Source organism: Cryptomeria japonica, chromosome 7 (genome assembly GCF_030272615.1).
Source record: "Cryptomeria japonica chromosome 7, Sugi_1.0, whole genome shotgun sequence".
Taxonomy (NCBI): Eukaryota; Viridiplantae; Streptophyta; class Pinopsida; order Cupressales; family Cupressaceae; genus Cryptomeria; species Cryptomeria japonica.
The window spans coordinates 755,970,706-755,993,667 of record NC_081411.1 but is presented as its reverse complement, the minus strand read 5'-3'; the positions used below and the strand labels follow the sequence as shown (position 1 = coordinate 755,993,667).

At 32.7% G+C, this 22,962-nt stretch overlaps 1 protein-coding gene across 1 annotated transcript; it reads left to right on the top strand.

Annotated features, from left to right (window-relative positions):
- The first annotated feature begins 1,952 nt into the window (after positions 1 to 1,952).
- On the top strand, positions 1,953 to 3,874 carry LOC131074576 (uncharacterized). The gene is made up of 4 exons (XM_058011211.2): positions 1,953 to 2,071; positions 2,356 to 2,480; positions 2,571 to 2,778; positions 3,504 to 3,874. The coding sequence occupies exons 1-4, from the start codon at positions 1,999 to 2,001 to the stop codon at positions 3,701 to 3,703; spliced, it is 606 nt and encodes a 201-aa protein (XP_057867194.1). The 5' UTR covers positions 1,953 to 1,998; the 3' UTR covers positions 3,704 to 3,874.
- Positions 3,875 to 22,962: the final 19,088 nt, after the last annotated feature.

The window sequence follows — 22,962 nt, the reverse complement described above, 5'->3', positions numbered from 1 at the left end:
CTTTTTAGTGGTTTGTTTATGTAGCTTGGCTTTCCGTTTTCTTTGGGTGGTTATTCCTAGGAGTTTTTTGGTCCCCCATCCTTCAAATGGTTTTTTCTTTTTCTTTTCCTTTCTCCTTGTTCTTCGTGCCCTCCGCCACCCCACTCCTCTTTATATTTAGTCTCAAATCTGCAACTGAACATCTTTCATGTCTTTGGAATTCTTTTCATCCTAATGATGAATCACGGAGTGTGATTCGAAACGTTGATGGAAAAAAAATACACAAAATCGAATCCAAAAAAATAAACTCGTAAATAATTTAGTTGTTAAACATTTTACTTTCCTATACAGGGATTTTTGGTTCAAGTTCATTTTAAATTTTACTATTGTTTATCGAGAATTATTTATTTAAAATATTATTTTTATATTGTGAGCTATATTAGGTTTCATTTTTAGTATTTTCATAAATTATTATTCTATATTTTAATTTTATGAAAATAGATAATCAATTTCGTTATATTTTTTAAAAAACTTCAATGAATGGAGATTTAAAATTAACGAGTTTTATGAAACATTGGTTAATAAATATAATTGGAGGTAAGTGGACATGAAAGTAAAATATTTTTATTATTTAGTAATTTATTTATTTATTATATTCATAATTATTATAATTATTATTATCATAATAATAAAATAATTTATTATTTTATATTTTAGACTTATTAAAAACTTTTAGGCCTATAATATTTTCTTTGATACATCTATAAAATATGTTTACTTTCCATAATGAAATATTTACAAAATCTTGAAGAAGATAAGTAAAATTATTTTTTGATTTTAATAATTTATTTATTTATTATTTTAATTATCATTATATTTTTATTACAATTGAAAATTACAATAATTAATAAAATTTTATTCAATAGTTAGAATAAATTTAAATTTAAATATTAAAAAGATATTATTATTGATTTTTAATGCATTTTTTTTTTTTGGTTTAATTGTATAGTTTTGAATAATCATAGAGTTTTATGAAAAGAGATTAATCAATTCAGTTTCAAAAATTTTAAATTTTTTTTAAATCTATAAACTGTAATGCCACATGTGAGATAGTTTTATTATAAACAAATTTGGTTCGTGACAAAATGTTTTGCCCAATCACAACAGACATAAAATGATTTTTATTGGCATATCTATAAAAAATATTTACTTTTCCTAGTAAAATGCCTGTAAACTTGGAAAAGATTTGCTTTTCTTGATTTTGATTGATTGCTGTTAAAAAATTTATTCACTTGTTAACTATGTTTCAAAAGGCAACCTTGTCTATAATTCCACAAAGTATCAAAGAAAAAAAAAACAATAGATAAAAAATCTTCTTAATTCTAAAAACTTATTTCATAGATCTTAATAATATGTACATAATCTAACGATATTTAACACATCAAACATAACATTAGATAGGATGGTTTTATTTATTCAGATTCCATACATTCAATTCACTGACGAATAGACATTAATCTCAAATTAAAGAATAATTAATTCACAGTTGTACAGAAAAAATATTTTATTTCATTACAAGTACATCACCATTGAAACACCGAAGGTGATGTTTCTATGTCTGTGAAAGCAGCACTGATGATATTAATGATTATTTACTGTCGTTTAAGAAACAAGACAGAATCATTTATGAAAGAAAAAATAACAGAACTAATAAATATTGCATTCAAAAAGTTACAGCAAAACTTAAATGGCCCTTAGGCCAGGAACGAGTAAACAAAGAACTTGGTACAGGAAAAATTGATTACTGCTTACAAAATTTACTCAGTATTCACTGTAGCGTGCGCCAAAACCATAACTTCTCACCAACCAGACTGGCAAGTCATTCATTTTCATCCCACACGAGAAAAAAACCCACTTCTACGACATAGTTTTAGTATACTCTGAATGAATATAAATATGTGCAGCTGCACACATGTCTGCAAATACGTAAAGAAAGTTTGAAAATTTATAGAAAACAAAATGGCTTTTGGAAGAGAAGTTGCAGTTACCATTACTTTTGTAGTTTTGGGAATGCGATGTTTGCTTGTGCTGGGTAAGTAACATGGTGGAAGAGCATAGATAGTTTATATACTAGCTGTTTATATTGATAGATTTCATATAATTTATATTTTGTTATTGATAATATATTTTAGTTTGTCGCAGTAGGATATGGTGATGGTTAAGTTATAGTGTTGTTTTTGTTATCAAGATTCAAATTTCATTGAGATGTTATTGTGGAATGTTTAAATAGAGAAGTCTTTTATTTATGTTATGATAAAATATTAGGTCGACTTAAAAAACCTTTAGACATTAGAGAGTAATTTTATGTGATTATAGGAGGCATGGAATGTGAAACGCTGCCGGTAGAATTGTGCGCTTTCTCTGTGTCATCGACTGGTTTTCGCTGTATTCTTGAGAAGAATTACTCACCGGCCGAAACATCATCATTATACCAATGCAAGGTAATGATTTTTTCTTATAAATAGAGTGGTGCATTAAAATTTCATGCAATAATGAGTTGCACGTGTGATTTGCATGCAACTGTATTTCAGTCGTCGGCCATCATGGCGGAGGAGATGAGAGAATGGATTGAGAGTGAAGAGTGTGTGGAAACTTGTGGGTTGCACAGAATGAGCGTGGGCATGTCGACTGATGAACTTAACGAATATTCTGAATTCTCTTATAAATTGTGCTCAGACAAGTGCCTAACTAGTTGCCCTAACGTTGTGGATCTATACCTCACTCTTGCTGCAGAAGAAGGTAATATAATTCAAGAACTTTTTTATTTAACATGTATCACAAATTTTAACACATATACACAATTTCTTTTATATGCATTGTCCTTGAGATTTAGTTTCTCATTTCTTATAATATAATTAAAAGTAATAAAATAGAAACTTTTTTCTATCTTATCTTTTGTATACTTTATGTAGATTAAAAATTCTATTGTTTTTGCTTGTCTCATCATTTTATTTGTAACTTTGTATCTATTATTGTGTAGTGTGTAGTGGTATGGTACATTCTTAAGATCTAAAATGTTATTTCTTAGAGATCTACAATAATTTAGTTATGAATATTTTTAAAACATTTTCTTTACCACAAGGTTAATTTTATAAGTTTAGGTTAAAATTTTTGTTTCTTTAGAATTGTTGCAAGGAGGTTCCTCTTTATCCGCCGAGTAATATGTCTATAAATAGATAGAAGAAAATTTCTTTAATTCTATAGTAAATTTATATATTGTATGCATTATAGATATATGTATTTATTTTGAATTTGACAATAATGACAATAATTCTTTGAGAGCTTTTGGATTAGATTGTGTGCCAAACTTTTTTTTTTAAAATGGATTGTTAAAAATTTTTAATAATTCTTTTAGAGCTTCTAGATGTTAAAAATTCTAGCACACAATCTAATCCAGAAGCTCTAAAAGAATTATAATATTGATTGTGGAAATATGATAGAGTTAATAATGACAATGCTGACAGGAATATATTTACCACATTTATGTGAAGCTCACAACAAATATAGTAGAAGAATAGCATTCCAATTTCAGAAAGGAAAAGCGAATGGGAATGGAAATGGAAATGGAAATGATATTGATAATGAGAATGAGCGTGAGAGTGAGGATGGCCCTGCACCTGCACCAGGACCCACTGCTCCTGCACCCAATGAAGGCATAGATTAAGGCCACATTTTTTTATTTTATATCTAATTAGAAATGTGTCAATGATATTAATGTATTGATAGAGTAGGAGATATTTGTCAAATTTATAATATTGATGTATCGATAGAATAGTAGTTGCTACTGATATTTATAATCCTTTGCTTCAATGATGATAGCATGAATTTAATGCTTGGTACTTCTTTAGTGTTAAGAAATAAAGAAATTTCATCTTGTTTGTGTATTAAAATGTATTAAAATTTTATTGTTCAAGAGATTTGGAGAAGAAAAATATACAATAAGAAAATTAAATTATAAACATTGGATTTGGTTTTTTTAAATTTTCTACTAAATATTTTAATTTGATAAATAATATTATAAAATAAAATGTACTTTATATAGACATATTTAATGAAGCATTTTTTTTAAACAAATTATTGGCATTCAACTTCAAATCTAAAATTCACAATATAGAAATCTTTATCATTATTGAAAATAAAATTTATGAAAGTTGCCATTTATTTTAGACTAACTAAAATAGTATCACTTGTCAACTTTTCAAACTAATACTATGTAAAAAATAAATAATTAATTTAAATTACCATCATACAAAATATGGTAAAAATCATTAAGATCTCAATTGAGACTCTAGATGATTGCAAAATTCTTGATCACTCCAATCTAACAAATTATTATAATTTTAATATAATTTTTGAGATTTTTCTCCATGTAAAATATCAATTCAAACAAACTCTCAAATAAAAAGTTATGACCTTTGAAAGTTCCTGCATCATTCTCCTCTAGTTTAAAAGAACATAGCACCTATAATTTTCTTTCTTAGCATGCATGTCACTTATCTTGATCCATCAAACTTTAAATTAACCGTATGTTACAATCCATGTGTTATATTTTTCTGATATCACTTCCCATTATACCATATAAATATTATACTAACCTCATCTTATGCATATTGTCTTCTTGTCCAAGATCTAGGCATTTTTTTCATTTTTCTTACTTGGATCTTGTTGTTGCTAGTCCACTCTTTTCTCATCTTCATCATCATGATCATATCCATGAAAAAAAATATAAATAAGAAACATTAGAAAAAGAAAAAATGTAAAAATACATTAGTGATGCAGGAGCATCAAGGTCCATAGGAAATCCAACATCATCCAAAAAAATATCTCTACTTTTTGTGATTCTATTTTCTTTTCATTTTTTATTTATTTTTGGTCTTTTACTTAAAAAGATATTTATGTTGTCTATTGGCCAACTTACAAAATTTTAAAGTTTTGTTGGATTTATGAACTAACTAGTTTATTGAAGCAATATGAAAGGTCTATTGGTTTTGTAAACGAACTAGCTTACCAAAGGAATTTTAGAGCTTTGTTGGATTTGAAAAAAAGTTGGCTCATTAAAATAGAGTAAGCTATGAATGACTTATATTTCGATGTTTTTCAAATCAATAATTACAACAATTACTTAGTTTTAGAAAACTTTTGAGTTCATGAAATATTTTACTAGTCAAAATGTGAGTTTTCCAAAGTGGTTCATAAGTTTAGAGTTTATCCAAATTGCTAGTTGTCAAAACATAAAAAAATGTTACACCATAGAGCCTATGATATCCAATTGCTAATAAATCATCAAATCACCAAAGAAGAAACAAATGGGAAAAAGGAACATATAGTTTGTAGAAAATTGAGCTTATCATGTAGAAGTGGATGATTTGGCCTTGCAAAATAGGAATCATCTACAAGCTCACCATGTGTCACAAAGAAAGATCAAGAAAGGATAATTTTTGAAAAAACCTAAGACTTATTTACCGATATAGAAAATAATTAATATAAATAATGAATGGAATCTCTATGGAAAGGATGCATGAAACCATAGATAAAAAACTTAAAGCTATATTAAATTAGCTAATGCCAAGTGTTACAATCATAATTAATGAGACAACCTAAGCTATTATAGCCTAATTAAATAAAAGGGAAAAATACCTAAGTTTAGCATAAGCAGATAAACTAATTAAATGACCTAGTAAATAAAATAACTAGAAAATGTCCTAATTACTCAAATACCCCTCGTTAAGATTAACTTATAGATAAGATATAGAGCTAATGAATTCAAAATGCAAGCATGAATAGGTCCCAAAACAAGGTCTAATTAGGTACCCATGTACAAATAAACATGATGCAACTCTCACAAATGGAGGAAAGGAGAGAAAACAAGTGGGAGAAAAATCCTCTCTAAAAGAGAAAAAAAGAAATGAAAAAGAGTACATGTAGCTAAGCATGAAGGACTCCAAATGTTCCCCCAAGTACTGAATTGGTCTCATAAGCATAATCAATATTTTCCCTATAGGAGGGATAAGAGGACATGATGTATCCCCCACATCAAACAAAAGCTCAAATGTCGAAGGTGAAAGCTCAAAGATGAATGTTGATGAAGATCTAAGAGTAGAAAACCACATTCCTCTCCTTTGGAAGAAAAAAATCCAATGACCAAGTTAGAAGAAAATTCTTGAAAGGAGATGGGAGGTGTTGGTGTAATTATATATTCATATTGGATATAATTACACTTTACTGAAGTTTACTTAGGTACATGCATAACATAGTAGTTTTCATATGAGACACCTAGGGAGATGTACTACATTGGGAGTGTGTATGTAGGAGAATTTCCACCTTTGATGGTGTGATCTTGTTATTACTTTATCATATCCACTTATTGTGGAGCGATAATTCCACCTTTGGTGGGTGATCCACCTCAAGTGGAATATTTTGCTATTTCTCCTGCCTACTCTTGTATCTCATTGAGCCACATGTAATAATTGTGTGCTCTCTTGTCTCTTAGCCTTTCCTTTATAAGCACACCCATCTACATTGTATGTAATAACTTTTGATGATCCAATTGATCAGTATTTTTATCTTGATTAGAATATAGTTTATTATTATCAATCTATTTTGTCTCTTTTGTTTTATTCAATGTGCTCTTGATCTCGGCTATTTTCAACAAATTCTCACATGATATCAAAGCCTATAGGGCTTCATTGATTAGTCATTTTGGAGAACTTTTGGAGGTTTCTAATTTTGGATCTGGGGAGTTGCTCTTTTTGGGTGTGTCCTATGGTGATTTAGACCTCACCGTTGAGTCCGAGTGGCCATTTCCATGAATTTTGAGTATAAATTTTCCTATGTTGGATGAAAATTAAATTTTGGGCCTTGGAAAAAAAATTTAGCTAATTTGGCTAGCAGTGCGGATTTTTTCAAAAAAAAATTAAAATATATATATATTTTTTTTTTTTCGAATTTATTTTATTTTCAATTTAATTATATTCGCAGATTTCTAAGTTTCATTATAAAAAGTTTTTTTATATTTAAAAAAAATATTATTATACGGGGGGGTTTGCCCCACTCCCCGACCGTCGTACTTTGTCGTGTTTATTGCTTTACGCAGGGAGCATAGCGACTGGCCCCCACCGCTACTGCTCTCTCACCAGTTGTTTGTTTGCCGCCCCGGCCATCGGTTTTCCACCCCTCCACCGAGCTGTCCCCGGGTCCCCGCCGCTGCTCGTCGGCTCTCCTCTGCAGCCCGGTCCCATCTACTTCGATGACGCTCCTAGCTCCGCCACTCTCCATTCACTTCCTCCGCCCATCGGCTGCTCTGCGCACTGCTGCCCCGCCTCAGCCATCCCCACTACCGCTCCTGTTTGCCAACAGACTCAAAAGCCCGGGCCTCCATCATACACATGGTGACATATTATTGGTCCATGCAGACACCGTATACGCCACGCAGCTCCATCCCATTCGATAACAGTTGGCAGTATGTATTGCCATGCACACCTGCGACATCATTGCACAGACAACAAACCAGTCAGCGATCGTATGCCCAGTCAATGCCACATGTCTGCCACATCAGACATATAGACGAACCGGTCACTAGCAGAGTTAGCCTGAATGTACTGCCACATCAGATCCTAGTCAGGGTACGGATTGCCACGTGTCATCATTTGATTCATCCATGTCAAATCCCGGTCAATGTATGGCTTGCCATGTGTCATCATTCGATTAGGCCACGTCATCATTTTCCATATGGTCAGCCAAGGGGATCAATAGTCTAATGACAGTCAAACGACCGTCAAATTTAGAATCATGAAATGCTGACTTCAGCACTACATCAATAAATTTTGAAAATTTTGGAGCCCCCTCTCATTTGAATTTTTTATTTTGATGTTCAACTTCAAGAGGTCATATCTTGTTCATTTTAGCTCCTTTTTTTGTGCAATTTTTTTTTTATTTGGGTTAATTTTTCATGCTCTTCGTAGTGGTGGAGAAATTTTCTTATTTTGATGGACAAATTTTTCACAATTTACAATTTTTGATGACTGTACCTGTCTAATCCTCAATTTTGCAACTTCAAAGGTTTCGTTTGGGGTCATACGACCTTCTTTTTAGGTGCTATTTGTTGTAAAGTGCATAATTTTTTGTCTACTTTCATAATATGCCATCAGTTTGCATTGATTTTGAGTAGAAATTGTACTTTCAGTATTTTGTCATTTTTGGCCTATTTGGTACTTGTATTTTGTTTTGATCTCAATTTAGATCACTTGCAGTATTTGTTGGGATCTCTTATAGCCTATTTGAGGTAGTTGTAAAGTTGAAATCAGAAGTCCACCTTGCCTCGATTTGCAAATGGTCATTGTATGCGTAGTAAGTATAAAGTGTCAAATCATCATTTTTTTTGGAGGGGGGGGGGGGAGTTGTTGATTAAATAATTTGGGGGAGTGTCTTGTGTGATTGTGTCTCTCTCTCTATCTTTTGTTTTTCTTCATTTTGGTGCCATGGGTTCTCATGATCCACTTTTAACTACACATAATTATGCATCATGGAAGATTAAGGCATGGAGTAAACTAATGGAAAAGGACTCATTCATTATGTAAATGGAACAATAACAACACCACCTGATTCTAAGGATGATCCTAATGCTCGAGTTGAATGGCTCACTAAAAATTCTATGCACTTGGAAAATTGAGTCTACCACAATTAAAGAGGTTGGGATATTTATGACAAATTGTATGGTCAAGTTGATGAGATTAAGGGCTACAAGCTTGATAGTGAACTCACAACATTGGTTCCCATACAATCCAAGATTTTGTAACAAAAGAAAATAAGCTAAGAGAAAAGCTTAAAGATTGTGGCATTGACAAAAAGGATGTTCAATTGGTTTACAACTTGTTGGACAAGCTTCCATCAAACTATGCAACCTTTGTTTCTAGCTTTCACACCCATCAGTTGGCTCAAGTGCCTCCTACACCCCACCATCATTTGATGTATTAATGGAGATGTTGATACTTGAGCAATCTAAGTTGACCAAGATGGGGATTCTCAAATCTTCAAAGTCACAAGCTTTGGTGGCTAATAAAAAGAATCAAAAAAATCAAGGAAAAGGAAAGAACCAAAAGCAACCTAAGCCTAAGTCACAATAAGATGGTGCACAATCCCCCTCTCCAAAACAAGGTGATTCTACATCCTCACCTAAGAGGAAATTATATAAGGACAATATTTTTTGTGCATATTGCAAGAAGTCGGGACATGATGAACAACATTATTACAAGAAGGATATTGATGAATTCAAACATCTTCTTGAGAAGAACAAAAATATTTTGCCTTCTAGAATGTCTACTTCGACTTCTTCCAAAGAAAAGGATAAAGGAAATGATCACTCTTTTGGGACAGATAAAGGAAAGGGACAAGCTCTTTGTGCTACTACAAGTCATGATTCAGGGAGATGGCTTCTAGATTCAAGGGCTTCTCATCATATGGCATCTTCGGAGTCTATGTTCTCTTCATTTGAACCTTGCACCATGCCACAGATTTTGATGGGCAATCATACATACATGGATTTGATTGGGAAAGGATCTATTTCCATTGGGGATAACTTCTTCAATGATGTGTTGTGTGTACCCCATTTGACAAACAATGTTCTTTCCATCTATCAAATCAGACATAGTGCAACAAAGAAAACTGTGGAGTCCACAGAGGAATGAAAGCTATTGGTGTAGGAATTAGTACATGGGTCTCAAATTGGTTTTGAGGAGTAGTATATTTGAGAACCTCTACATAAATGGCTATTGTAGTAGTGTTTTCATAAAAAATGTAAGCTATACTACACAGAACATCCATACCATATGAATTACCTTGTATCAATCTCCTTAAACTCTTAATCTAGTGGACTACCTCTCCAACTAAGTATTTTGTACTCACAAATTATTGAAGTCCTTCTAATTCCTTGTCAATATTCTTCAATAGTTCATTAGAAACTTCATTTGAAAGGCCATTCTTATCATGATAACTAAAAGGGAAACATTTTTTAGATATATTAAACAAGACATGTATTGAATTAATGCACGATTGTTTTCCTAAGTTCCTTGGTGGGAACAAGTAAATATGCAACTTAGAATCAACAACATTAGTTTTTAAATCATGACAAGCCATGAATAAATAAATTCTTCTCACAAGAACCTCATATTCATAAAAAATGAGTTATGAAACTCATCAAAAAGTACAAGCTCCTTAAACACACACTTATTTCTAGAAGGAAATGGAGAAAAAACTATGAGAAAGGAGAGGAAAACTTTTCTATGTATTTAATACTTAGGTTCATCTCACAAAATTTATTATAAATTTAATATAAAATAATAATAATGTAATTAATTAACTAACTAAACAAGTGATACATAATGGCAACAATGATGTAATTGATAAACCAAGTTACTAAACTATTAGAAATAGTAATATTCTAATTAGTTAACCAATGCAATCACATAAGTAATAAATTTTAGCAATGATTGCACCTAAATCTAAAACTTTTATGAAAATAAATTAGATCTAAAAATGACAATACTTTTTTTGCAAAATCCAAGACATGTTAGGTTGACCAAAATGATTACTATGGAAATCAGGTCCTAGCCTATTGATGTACAATAAGATCTCAAATCATGATAGAATATCATTTAGAAAAATAAATAAGATTCACATATAGTCCTAATAGAAGAGTTGAACACTTTAGATTAATTTTTCCTTATTGATATGTAATGGATTTAAGATTGTGAAGTGTTCTTTTAAGATCTAAGTTTAATGATATAAAAATTATAAATTCTAATAATAGCACTAAATTGTAGAAGGTAAACCAACACAATAGCTTAGATCTAGTAAGAGAACACAAAAAGGTACCCTTAACTACAATTTAAGCCTAAAAGTGTTATACTAGTGTGTTGTGTGGCCCAGTTTGAGATAGTTTGTGCAAACAAAAAGGTATAGGCTTTCTGTTACGAGGTCCTAAAAGTTTGCCCCTCTAAAATTCATCCAAAAGGTGCCTGACATTGTTATTGAGTACCCTATTTATTTTAATTTTTCCCTATATCAAATCAGGGAATATCTATGACTATCTAATTTGTGCACCCATAAGATTCTCTACTATTGTATCTAAACAAATTCCTATAAAAAATGAGAGAGGAGGGTTGTATTGTAGTGGCTTGCCCAAGTACAACCTTGTGTTGGTGTTCCCACCTCAATAAAAAAAATTATGGATAAAAAAGAGAGCTTGTCCTTAGATGGACAAAGGCTAAAATGATAATGGAAATTCTTGAATTTACAAATTTATTACCTCAAATATGAAACCCTTGGTATGAAGTTTCACATAAGGCTTGATATTACTTAAAATATGTTAATGGATGATTTTATTATTGAACAACATATTATGATTGATCATGACTATTGAGGAAAAGATGTAAACTTGCATACTTTTTGCTCTTTGGTTGTTTTTTATTAAGATAAATGGGTTTTACAAGGACCTAAAACCCATAGTCAAAGAGAGACAAAAAAGTAAACAGTTGCTAACTAGTCCAAAAACAATGGCAAAACAGCCACAGAAACAGGGGCCACGCCCACACAACAAAAACACAAAAAACAATAATAGAAAAAATAGGAATCCAGTAAACCAGAGATCGCATCAGCTCTAAATTCTTTTGGATCATGCTCTTATTTATTTCCTTGAGCTCTTCCACGATGAACTTGGAGGTACTCTTCTCTTGGTTCCTTCTCTTCATCCTCGTATAGGGCCTCGTAGTGACCTTTGATCCCGTACCTTACAAGTTTGGCTCCTGGATTTTCTTCTTTTGTTTGGTGTCTAAGGGTGGGATACTAGTGATGGGTTGGGATCTTTGGTCTGCGATAATCACATTAACCTTTTTAAGACCCTCTGTGCTACTATCCATGGTTTCCCTACTAATATCAACGAGATTCCTCAAGTTTCCCTTAATCTCTTCCAAGCTTATTTCCAACTGACCAATCCTTGATTCATGATCCGATTTCATGATCTTAAAATCTTTTGTAAGTTTCTGTGTCATTCGGATAAGATTGTTAGTTTTTCTTGGCATGTGCATCTTAGTAAAAGTATCAATGATGCCCTTAATTCCTTCTTTAGGCATGTTTCTCTCCTTGATGACCCAAAGAAAACAATTTTCTTGGCTTTTAAAATAATTTTTAAGGAGAATATCAAAATCACTTTTTTAGTATCCTGCTATTCCCTTTTCTCAACATTAATGGGGATATCAAGCTTTATTTCCTCCAACTTTCCCTTGGCTTCCCCTATTCTTCCTAATTTAGACTTCTTCCTATTCGATCTTGGGTGTTTGTTTCTTTTGTTGTTGCCAGTACCAGGTGTAATATTTTATGGGGGAGCCTCCTCTTGAGACCTCTTAAGAAGAATAGTAATCATGATCTTCCGAGACATTGGGGTCCTGCTATTCCATAGCCATACCAGACCCCTCATCCTCCATCTCCATGCCGGACACAATTTGTACATCAGGATTGGTCAAAGAATTGGGGGTTTTGACAAACGGGGAGGGTTTAACCTCATGATCTTTGGCATATTCCATAATGAGAATGATTAACCCCTCATGCAAGATAGGGTTCTCACTCTTTTTGGTGTGATTCATCAGGCTATGTACAAGAGAAGATAACAAGTAGAAAGGCAAAGATATTATTTTGTTATGCCTAAAATGATTCAATATCATAAAGTGTTGAGAGAAGATAAAAGCGTAGTGGTCGTCAAGAGTAATGTACCTCATAAGATCACTTCAACCACATCAACCCAAAGTTATTGTAGGTCCTTCTTGTTATAACCGTCATTGATCATCTTTCACACCCTATCTCTCTTGCTTTGTTTGCCAAAGAAGACCGAAATGGCTTCTTCCACTACCCTCCTCTCTCTAATATTTTTTTTCCCATCCATCTACATGATGGTTATCTCTGTAATGAAGGCTTCATCTATTCTAAACTCTACTCCAAAATCTGTGAAGATACCTTTCTTTCAACCGTTCACAAAAGCCTCTGTCATTTTTGGGTCATTGCCATAAAGCCTCTTGAGATACGACACAAGGCCCCCATCAATAATATTCGTCCACAACTCCCTATTCTTTTCCCATTTCTCATAGGAAGTAGGATCAATTATGTTTTTATCACCTACCATATGCAGTCTACCTCTATAAAATTGGGTGTAAGCACCAAACCCGAACTAGGCAATAAAAAACTAGATACAAAAGAAATCTCTAAAAACTCTGGTTTTGAAATTTGATCTCAAATCCAATGAAAGATCATTACTCATTTGGCACTTAGTCATTATTATTGTGAGATGAATAGCCAATACAATCGGTGTCTTTTCTTGTTAGTTCACACAATTGTAGTAGGAAAGTTTCCCTTCCTGTCCACCATGGTATATCCACATAATCCACACAAATGTTTGCTAGGTGGTCTACTAGCATGTTGCCTTCTTGATAAACATGGGAAATTTTTAATTCGTCTAGTTTTATAATCATGATGTGGCACTCCTAAATTAAATGCTTAATAGTCTAGCTGGGCTCAATATGTTTACTCACACATCTGATAATGTTTAGTGAATCACTCTCAAGAAACAATTTTTTGAACCCTTCTTTGATAGCCATGTGTAACCCAATGTAAGCATTTTTTGCCTCAACGAAGTGGTTTTTCTAGCTGCCCAGTGGGAGTGTCACTGTTGAAACAAGCCTATTATTATGGTCGCGAGAAACTCTCCCACAACTAGTTGACCCAAGATTACCTTTAGCCACTCCATCAACATTGATTTTGGTCCACCAACTTGGGGGAGCAACCCAAACAACATTAGTTCTCGTCTTCTTTAACTTGAAGGTAGGTTTAGAAATATCCCAGTTGATATGCCATCTATTGATAATATTCTAGTCCTGAGTCAAATTAGGAATAGGGGGGTCAAGCTTCTGAGATGGACAAGAAGAGATAAAGTTTTCCTTAATGGCATTCTAGATTCTTCAAGCAACAGATAGAGCAAATGACTCTTTGTCCATGAGGATTCGATCGTTTCTTTCTTTCCAAATCCCCCAAGCCAGATGGGGCAACATAACGCACCATAACACTTTGAGAGAAGGATTATCTAGAGGAAAATTCCATTGGGACCAACAGTCCAAAAGGCTCTTGGGAAGGCACCAAATAATTCACTAGAGATCAAAAAAAGGAGCTGAGACATATCTGGAGAAGGAGCAGTGCAGCAGCAGGTGTGTAACGTCTTCAGCGTTTTCCTTGCACAAAAAACATCTATTTGGAATAGCCATACCCCTTTTGCACAAGTTATCAATGGAAAGAATCTTAGTCTTTGAGACAAGAACTGAAAAGAGCTAACAATTTCCTATTGCAATCAAAAGAAGAAGATGCGTCTAGCTTCTTGGCAGATTCCCTGGGACCCTCCACAGCATGGGAGAGACGATTTGTCATTTGAAACATCCTTGTCACACATTGGAACTCACAAAGTGCCACCATCCCACACCGCATTGCCTCCTCCATCAAATTTTTCGTCCCCTTTCGCATCTCCCATGATACCCTCCACATGAACTCCTTCGCATCCGCCATTACTTCTCTTTCCCACCCTCTACAGATTCAAATTGTCCTTCACCATAGTCCCCAATGATGCATTATTCACCTCTTTTCTCCTTGGTTGTTGATTTATTCTTTTTTGAGTCAATTATGCTTGATTAGATCCTCATACAATGATCTCAATAAGACTTAGAGTTTGAGTGAGAGAGGAAGTTGCATTTACATCCAAGATAGACCCTTTCAAATTTAATGTTTTAGTAGGGATAATGTTCAAGGGAAGTTTCCCACTACTTACAAAGTTGACATTCATAATTCAAATTTTGGACCCAATATGCCTAGAGAGGGGTAGTGAATGCCTGAGTTGAAGATAAGGATTCTAGGTGCACTAGTCCTAATAGTTGACTTCGTAAAAATGTTATGAATAAGGGAATCTACGAAGTTAATAGAATTGATACCAAAAATGAGCACAATAAAACATAAAATAAGTATACATTAGGCACAATCACCAAGGTGGGTCCAAAATAAGTGTCAAGTGTGAAATTGTAAAGGCTATAATTTTCTACACCAAATAGGGATGTTCATTGATGTGTTTCACCTGATTTGGAAAAAACTTGTTGTCACATTACATACTTGTTAAGAGTAACTAGTTCTCTTCTATTGGTAATATTTACAAAGCTTATTATTGTAGGTGATTTTCATTGTAAATTGCATTCCTTTATAAATTCATACTCACTTTGGTGGTTGTGCCTAGTGTATATAGTTCATGTATGATTGCTCTCAGTTTTAGGATCATTTTTGAAAAAAATATGCAATTCTCTTACTCATGGTCTTTGTTCTAAATCAAATTACTCGGATTGAAGCACCCAAATTCCCTATATTAGTGGACTAGGATTCCAAGTCCTCATATCCTAGTGGACTATAGTGCCCACCACCCTTGTCCATGTAGTTTGGCCCCAAATTCAGAGTTACAATTTTTGGATTTGCAAGTAGTGATAAATTCCCCCTTGATGTTAGTCTTCCTCAAAAATTAAATATGAAATGGTGCAAGTTTCATATAAATACAAATCCCTCTCTCATTTGAACTCTAAGTATCAATAATAAGAATTTTAATTGAGAATTTAATAAAGCATATTCATTGGAACTAAGAACAAGTCTATAGTAAAGGATTCAATCATTCATGATCAGATTTTATGTGTTCCTCCATGATGAAGGCATGCATTAGCAACATTCAAGCAATATCTAGCCTTATGTGAGACTTCAAGCCAAGGATTTCATATAGTAAGGTAGCATTTATCAACTCAAGCATTTCTAATAAGGTTTTAACCTCTATCCTTTGTAAGGAAAAGCTCTTCTTTCATATATCATTATTTTAGTGGAGGTTGTAACACCAACATAGGGTTTTACTTAGGTAGGCCCCTATAGAACAAACCCATTTTTACCCATTTTTGTATGTGTGTGTTCAAATATTTCTGTAGAGACTGCTACAGGTGTGTAGAGTAGACAACAATAGATTATCTTAGACTTTGAATAAGAAAAAAAGTTGGAATATGACACCCTCTAACCATGTCCAATTGTTTTCAACTATTTTTTGGAGAGACAGATCTATAGGAACCCTTGATCTAGAATTTGAAACTTACTTTTGATTCAGACTCCCTTAGACTATGCCACCTAGTAGATGAGTCCCACATTTTTATCTACAAATTGTAGCTCGTAGTTCTTCTCTATCTCCTATTTCTAGATATAAGCTACTAGTTCCTCTCTATCTCCTATCTCCAATTTTATATTTCACTATTATTGCTAAAAGTTTTCAAATTCATATCATTTAACCTAGTTCATTTATATACATTGTCCAATCTCAAATACATTGCATTTGTAAAAAAAAATAGAATCATAAACACAAGTGCTTAACTCAACTGGATCTATCTTAGCCAAGCTTAACTTCAATTTTCGCTCCTTCATTGACATGCATCAATTTGATGGTGTATATGCTTGTGGTGGTGATTTGAAAATCATAAAACTATCCTTAGAAGATCATACTAGCCTTGTGGAGGTGTTCAATGCTTGACAATGCATTGTACAATTTTTTCATAAAAAATGTAATAGCTACCATTCCTCCTATAGACAAAAATTAGAAATTTGAATTTATTATTTCTTTTAATGTATTTCTTATGCCTTAAAATGATGAGAAGGTGGGAGAATTGAACTTTTTTGTTGTTACATGTTCCATTTTAAGAAGGTCAATCATCTTAAATAGAAAACTACAATATGCAATTTTAGAAGGTTAAAAGAATTTAAAAATAAATAAGATGCATTACTAAATGCAGAGGTTTTTCAAGTTAGCATGATCCTTATAATAAAAAATTATAACCAAAGAGAAAGTGGAGGGAATGAATGATAGAGAGGAGGTGGTATGGAAATGGGAAAGTTGTCACTGATTTATTGGTCTCTTAAAATGAAAGTGGTAAGAGGAGGCTATGTGAAAGATGGTGGGATATGAAATAAGGGAGAGTGAATTAGGTGTAGGATGTTCTAGTGTGAATAAAGACACTTTCTAACTAATTATTGGTTAGCATCTATTCATACATGTTAAGTTTATTTAGGATAGTTTAGTTGTCACATGACACAATTTGTTAATATTGTTTATATTATTTATCTTAGATGTCCTTCTCGAAAGAGATGAGTCAGCATCTTGCATTTAAAATTGTCATGACAGTAGTTGTAACTAATCCCTCCTCACTTGTCTATATAAGCAAACTCATTTGTACATTACAACATATAAATTCATAGCAATTCATTGCAGGTGCATCTCAAGCATTGCTTCTCGTTCTCCTTTGATGTTCATTACTCGGCTGCAACAGTCTCTTTTGTGTGGTTGGTTATTACTTGATTATGAAGCTTGACCAGCTTCATCTTGGACATCTAATTTCTTCAACATGATATCAGAGTCGTCCAGTTCGTAGGATAGATATCAATTCAGCATTGAAACTTCTAAGAATTTTTAGAAGTCGCCTCACTGTTGTTGTTCCGGACTGTGGCAACATTTTCCTTTTTTTTTTTTGGTAACAATTGTAGAAGAGCAATTTATCATTGAGATTTTCTTTCAATTGATATTATTGCAGTCTTTGGAGCAATTTTTGGGGCAACACTAATTGACATTGGCAATAGAGTCCATTTCCTCCAGCGCTATTATTGACAGTGATATTCTTCTTTCAATCGTACATTTCTATTGTGGAGCGACATAGATTTTTCCCTCCACCGTATATTCAGCCTGGTAGTGATTTAACTTTTTATTCTACCAACAATTATTATTATCACAAGAGCTGCGATTATACTTGGGAGCTGTATATCTATTTCCAGCTCATGCCAAATGAATCATCTTTTCTCATTGGTTGGCGATACATACAGTGAGGCAATATTTTCTTCGAACGTTGCAGTGACATCATTATCTCCATAGCTAAATAGTGAGGAGATCAATTTTTATTTGCAGTAGACCTTACCTCCTTTAGCAAGGTGATACTTTTTAAGCTTGTGTCATCAGGAGAGACATATTAGAGAGGTGCAACGAAATATTAGTTTGGCCTTGTTCTCTCTAATGCAACGATTTGTATTTGTATTGGCCATCGATATTAATTATATGTGTCTAAGGGGTCAGTTTTAAATCATACATTAAGCAATTTATTAAGTCTAGAGAATGTTAGTCAATTTTGAGTGTTTAACACTTTTAAGTCTAGAAATGTATTCTTAGTGTGATCACATACATTAAGCAACATATTAAGCCTAGAAAACATCAGTCGACTTTGAGTGTTTAATACTTTCAAATCTAGAAATGTAAGCTTAATGTTTGTGGTTTAAACCATTCTATCTAAAGGAGGTGAGATTTATTTTCTGGTGATGCGGTTTGGTGTGATTTGGGTTGCATCAATTATCATATAAGTTTATCACTTTGATCAAAGCATTTTTTTGTAAGTGTGATGCATATTTAATATTGATTGACTGATTTTAAGGAAGTCAATTCTTTGATTAAATTTGTAGTTGTGATATACCAAAGGCGGTGATATCGTTTGAGGGTAAGCACTTTCATCTTATTGGACTACCTTCTATTAGTAGTGGTGATATTTATTTCTTGGTTAATGTGATACTAATATTCATTAGTGACTGTAGTAATTGTGGCAAGGTTTGCATTTTTCTCATTGGTCTAAGCAGCAATATTGTTAAGTGCTATTCCTAACATCTATCTAAAATTACAAAAGAATCTTATTTTCTTAGCATTTCTCTTATTTCTAGTTGATTGATACCCAGGTTGACATCATTGGAATCTTCATTTGATATGAGATCTTACTTGTTCATCAATTATCATATAAGTTTATCACTTTGATCAAAGCATTTTTTTGTAAGTGTGATGCATATTTAATATTGATTGACTGATTTTAAGGAAGTCAATTCTTTGATTAAATTTGTAGTTGTGATATACCAAAGGCGGTGATATCGTTTGAGGGTAAGCACTTTCATCTTATTGGACTACCTTCTATTAGTAGTGGTGATATTTATTTCTTGGTTAATGTGATACCAATATTCATTAGTGACTGTAGTAATTGTGGCAAGGTTTGCATTTTTCTCATTGGTCTAAGCAGCAATATTGTTAAGTGCTATTCCTAACATCTATCTAAAATTACAAAAGAATCTTATTTTCTTAGCATTTCTCTTATTTCTAGTTGATTGATACCCAGGTTGACATCATTGGAATCTTCATTTGATATGAGATCTTACTTGTTCATCAATTATCATATAAGTTTATCACTTTGATCAAAGCATTTTTTTGTAAGTGTGATGCATATTTAATATTGATTGACTGATTTTAAGGAAGTCAATTCTTTGATTAAATTTGTAGTTGTGATATACCAAAGGCGGTGATATCGTTTGAGGGTAAGCACTTTCATCTTATTGGACTACCTTCTATTAGTAGTGGTGATATTTATTTCTTGGTTAATGTGATACCAATATTCATTAGTGACTGTAGTAATTGTGGCAAGGTTTGCATTTTTCTCATTGGTCTAAGCAACAATATTGTTAAGTGCTATTCCTAACATCTATCTAAAATTACAAAAGAATCTTATTTTCTTAGCATTTCTCTTATTTCTAGTTGATTGATACCCAGGTTGACATCATTGGAATCTTCATTTGATATGAGATCTTACTTATTCATAGTTTGCAACAACATTATTTTTTGGATTGTGATATTTTCTTAAAAGGCTTTGAATATTTGGAGGAGTCATTTTTGGTGTTGACTTATCCTTTGAACTGATAGACTTCCAATGCCAGTCAATCGTAATCAACCATCCCCTACTAGCAATTCTCATCCATTTAGGTGCCTTGTTCTAGCTAAAAAATTATTCTTCAATTTATCATAGTTATAATTATTGTTAATTTGGCAAATATAACTTTTAGAATTGTAAAATTATCTTTTTCACTTCATCCTTTTGTGCTCTTTTTAATCATGGTAGATTCAAGCATTGAATTTATCAAAAAGGAAAATCATGAGTTGCAACAATTACTCATGCTGCATAACATTTATGTTTCTTCTTCATCAAGTTTATCTCCCAAACATGAGGGTAGATCTCCTAATTATACAGAAGAGGCTTATGCCTTGATTACCACTCATGCCCCTAGAAACATTGATTGTGATCCTTTGGAGGTTTTTGAGACTTCAACCGAGGTTACTTTAGAGTTTCCTAAATCTTCTTTAGAGTCACTAATTGAGACTTTCATTATTCATAATTAGTGGGACTATCATTGTCCTTCCCATTTGGTTGGAGGAAATATTTCAATATATTCATCTTTGGATTTTGCTCCATATTAGTTTCTACAAAGTTCTAGCTTGTCACTTTATTATATGTTTGGGTATGTACTAGATTTGAGTGTAGCATCATCATCTTTCATGGACAAGGAGACACATGAGCAATTTTTAGAGACACCATCTTCAATCTTCATTCTTGCATATTTCTTTGAATATATAGAATGGGAAGCATCCCTACATATCTATATGGTTTTGTTTCTTCCTAAGGGTAGACAAGTGGTTTGTAAGCATTGGATCATGTTTTTCCTTCAAGCACTTACCATTATTGCAGGTGATCATTCATTATGGGGGGTACTACATAGTCTCTCACTTTCCCTCCTAACGGAGTCTATCATTTGTATTCTTGTGATTGATGTAGTTCTCAAGGGGTATTGATGAGTGACCTCCATACATTACTTCACTAGTACATACTTTTGCATTTGCATATCACTTTTTTGGAGAGAATTTTATCCCATAAGGTTTTCTCCTTTTCTCCATTTGTGAGAGATTAGTTGCATGATTAGTTGTGCATGGGTACCTAACATGCCCTAGTTGTCAGGACTCATATATTGGACCTTCACATTAGTCTTGCATCATTTGCATAATAATTTCGCTCTGTAAGTTGCACTTAAGGGGAGTTGTTGGTATGAATAAGGACATTTCCTAACTAGTTATTAATTAGCACCTATTCACACATGTTAAGTTTACATAGGATATATTAGTTGTCATATAACACAATCATTTAATATTGTTCATGTTAGTTACCCTAGGCGTCCTTCTAAAAAGAGATGAGTCAACATCTTCCATTTAATATTGTCATGAGGGAAATTGTAACTACTCCCACTCACTTGCCTATATAAGAAAGCTCATTTGTACATTTTAACATATCAATTAATAGCAATTCATTTCAGGTGCATCTCAAGCATTGCTTCTAGATCTCCTTTGGTGTTCATTACTTAGTTGCAACATTCTCTTTTGTGAGGTTGGTTATTGCTTGGTTGTGAAGCTTGGCCAACTTCATCTTCATCATCTAATTTCTTTAATATAGGACATGATGACACCTTTTTTGGAGATTCCTTTTTAAAAACAATAACATTTAGACAAATGCATGGAAGGAAAATGAGCATGCACATTTTCTAGTGTTTCACAAATAGAAAATAATAATGATCTTGAAGGAGGCTATGTGGATGATTCTTCATAGAGTTAGATAATGACATATATCAGATTTTGTATGTTTTCAAATTGATGATTCTTTTGATTTCAATATAACATTAAATGCAAATTTGATCTCCAACTATATATGATTTTCTTGTGTGGTTATCAAATTTGCATTGATAGGATGTAATCATAAATAGCTCCACTAATATTACTCAATCCTTTGATTTGCATCACATAACAAGCTTCATAAAGGTCGTTAACAAGTGTAACCCCTCCTTACTACTTTATTTGGTGTCTAATATAGTTTTATATTTTCAATGCAAGAGGCAGAACTTTTAGAGGTCGTAGCTTCTAATTTAGTATGATAGTAAGCCTCTATTACTAATTTATAAAACTTACAAAGGTTCACACAACTAACATCTTTATCAGTTAGATGCTAAACAATCCAATTTTTTTTTACTTTGCTCAAAATGAAGTCTATATTCTAAAATTACATTTTTATGTTTCATAATCGAAAATCTTCATTCCTATTACACTTATCACTAAAAACAATGTTTAGACACCTTTCAACAATATTAAAAGTTACAGCCCAAAACAATAGAAACAAATCATATTTATAATCGTAAAAAAATTAAATTTCTAACATACTAATCAGTAGTCTAAAAATATTTCAAACATGGAGCTCAACATCAAACTTAAAATTAATCACTATTACTCTATTTATTAAATTTTTGTACAATAAATGCAATTAAATGGTGAGGCCCAGGTCTGAATCCTAAACTAAATTATGATTGACTGTGAAATAATTGATTTAATTAAGATCTATGTATAGAACATATTCTATTTATCTACAACTACATCAATCTTATAAATACGGAGGTCCACATTTTTTATGTCTCTCAACGATTATAATGTTGAATAATCTCACCAGTGCATCTCAACAACAAGAACATTAAGAGACAACACAATCATTTATCAGAAGCAAACAAAATTCCTTACAGAAAATAATAGTGAACTTACACTAGTGTCTCCACCATTTGCATCAACATAAATGATGCTTTAAGAGTTCAACTTCCATTTAATAAAGAAATGTGTACCAGAAACCTTAAAGGGTGTGACAATAGTGAGCAAATACACAGATTTAGCGCTGAAAGAAGAAACCCTAGAACCGACACTTTATCATCGCTAATGGTATTTAATTAGAATTCGGTGCAGCCGTAGCACTGCCATTGCTTTCCATCAACCACACTGACAATCATTCATTTTCTTCCTACACGAGAAAAAAAACACTTGGGCGCCATCTTTTTCATGAGTTCTGGGAATGGATATAAATATGTGTAGCTGCACATATGCTTGTAAATTGCCCAGAAGAA

What these genes read in the sequence shown, in the direction of transcription:
- LOC131074576 (XM_058011211.2), top strand. Translation starts at nt 1,999, where the DNA reads ATGGCTTTTGGAAGAGAAGTTGCAGTTACCATTACTTTTGTAGTTTTG. An exon ending in CATCATTATACCAATGCAAG is followed by an intron (nt 2,481 to 2,570) that starts GTAATGATTTTT and finishes ACTGTATTTCAG; the next exon opens with TCGTCGGCCATCATGGCGGA. An exon ending in CACTCTTGCTGCAGAAGAAG is followed by an intron (nt 2,779 to 3,503) that starts GTAATATAATTC and finishes CAATGCTGACAG; the next exon opens with GAATATATTTACCACATTTA.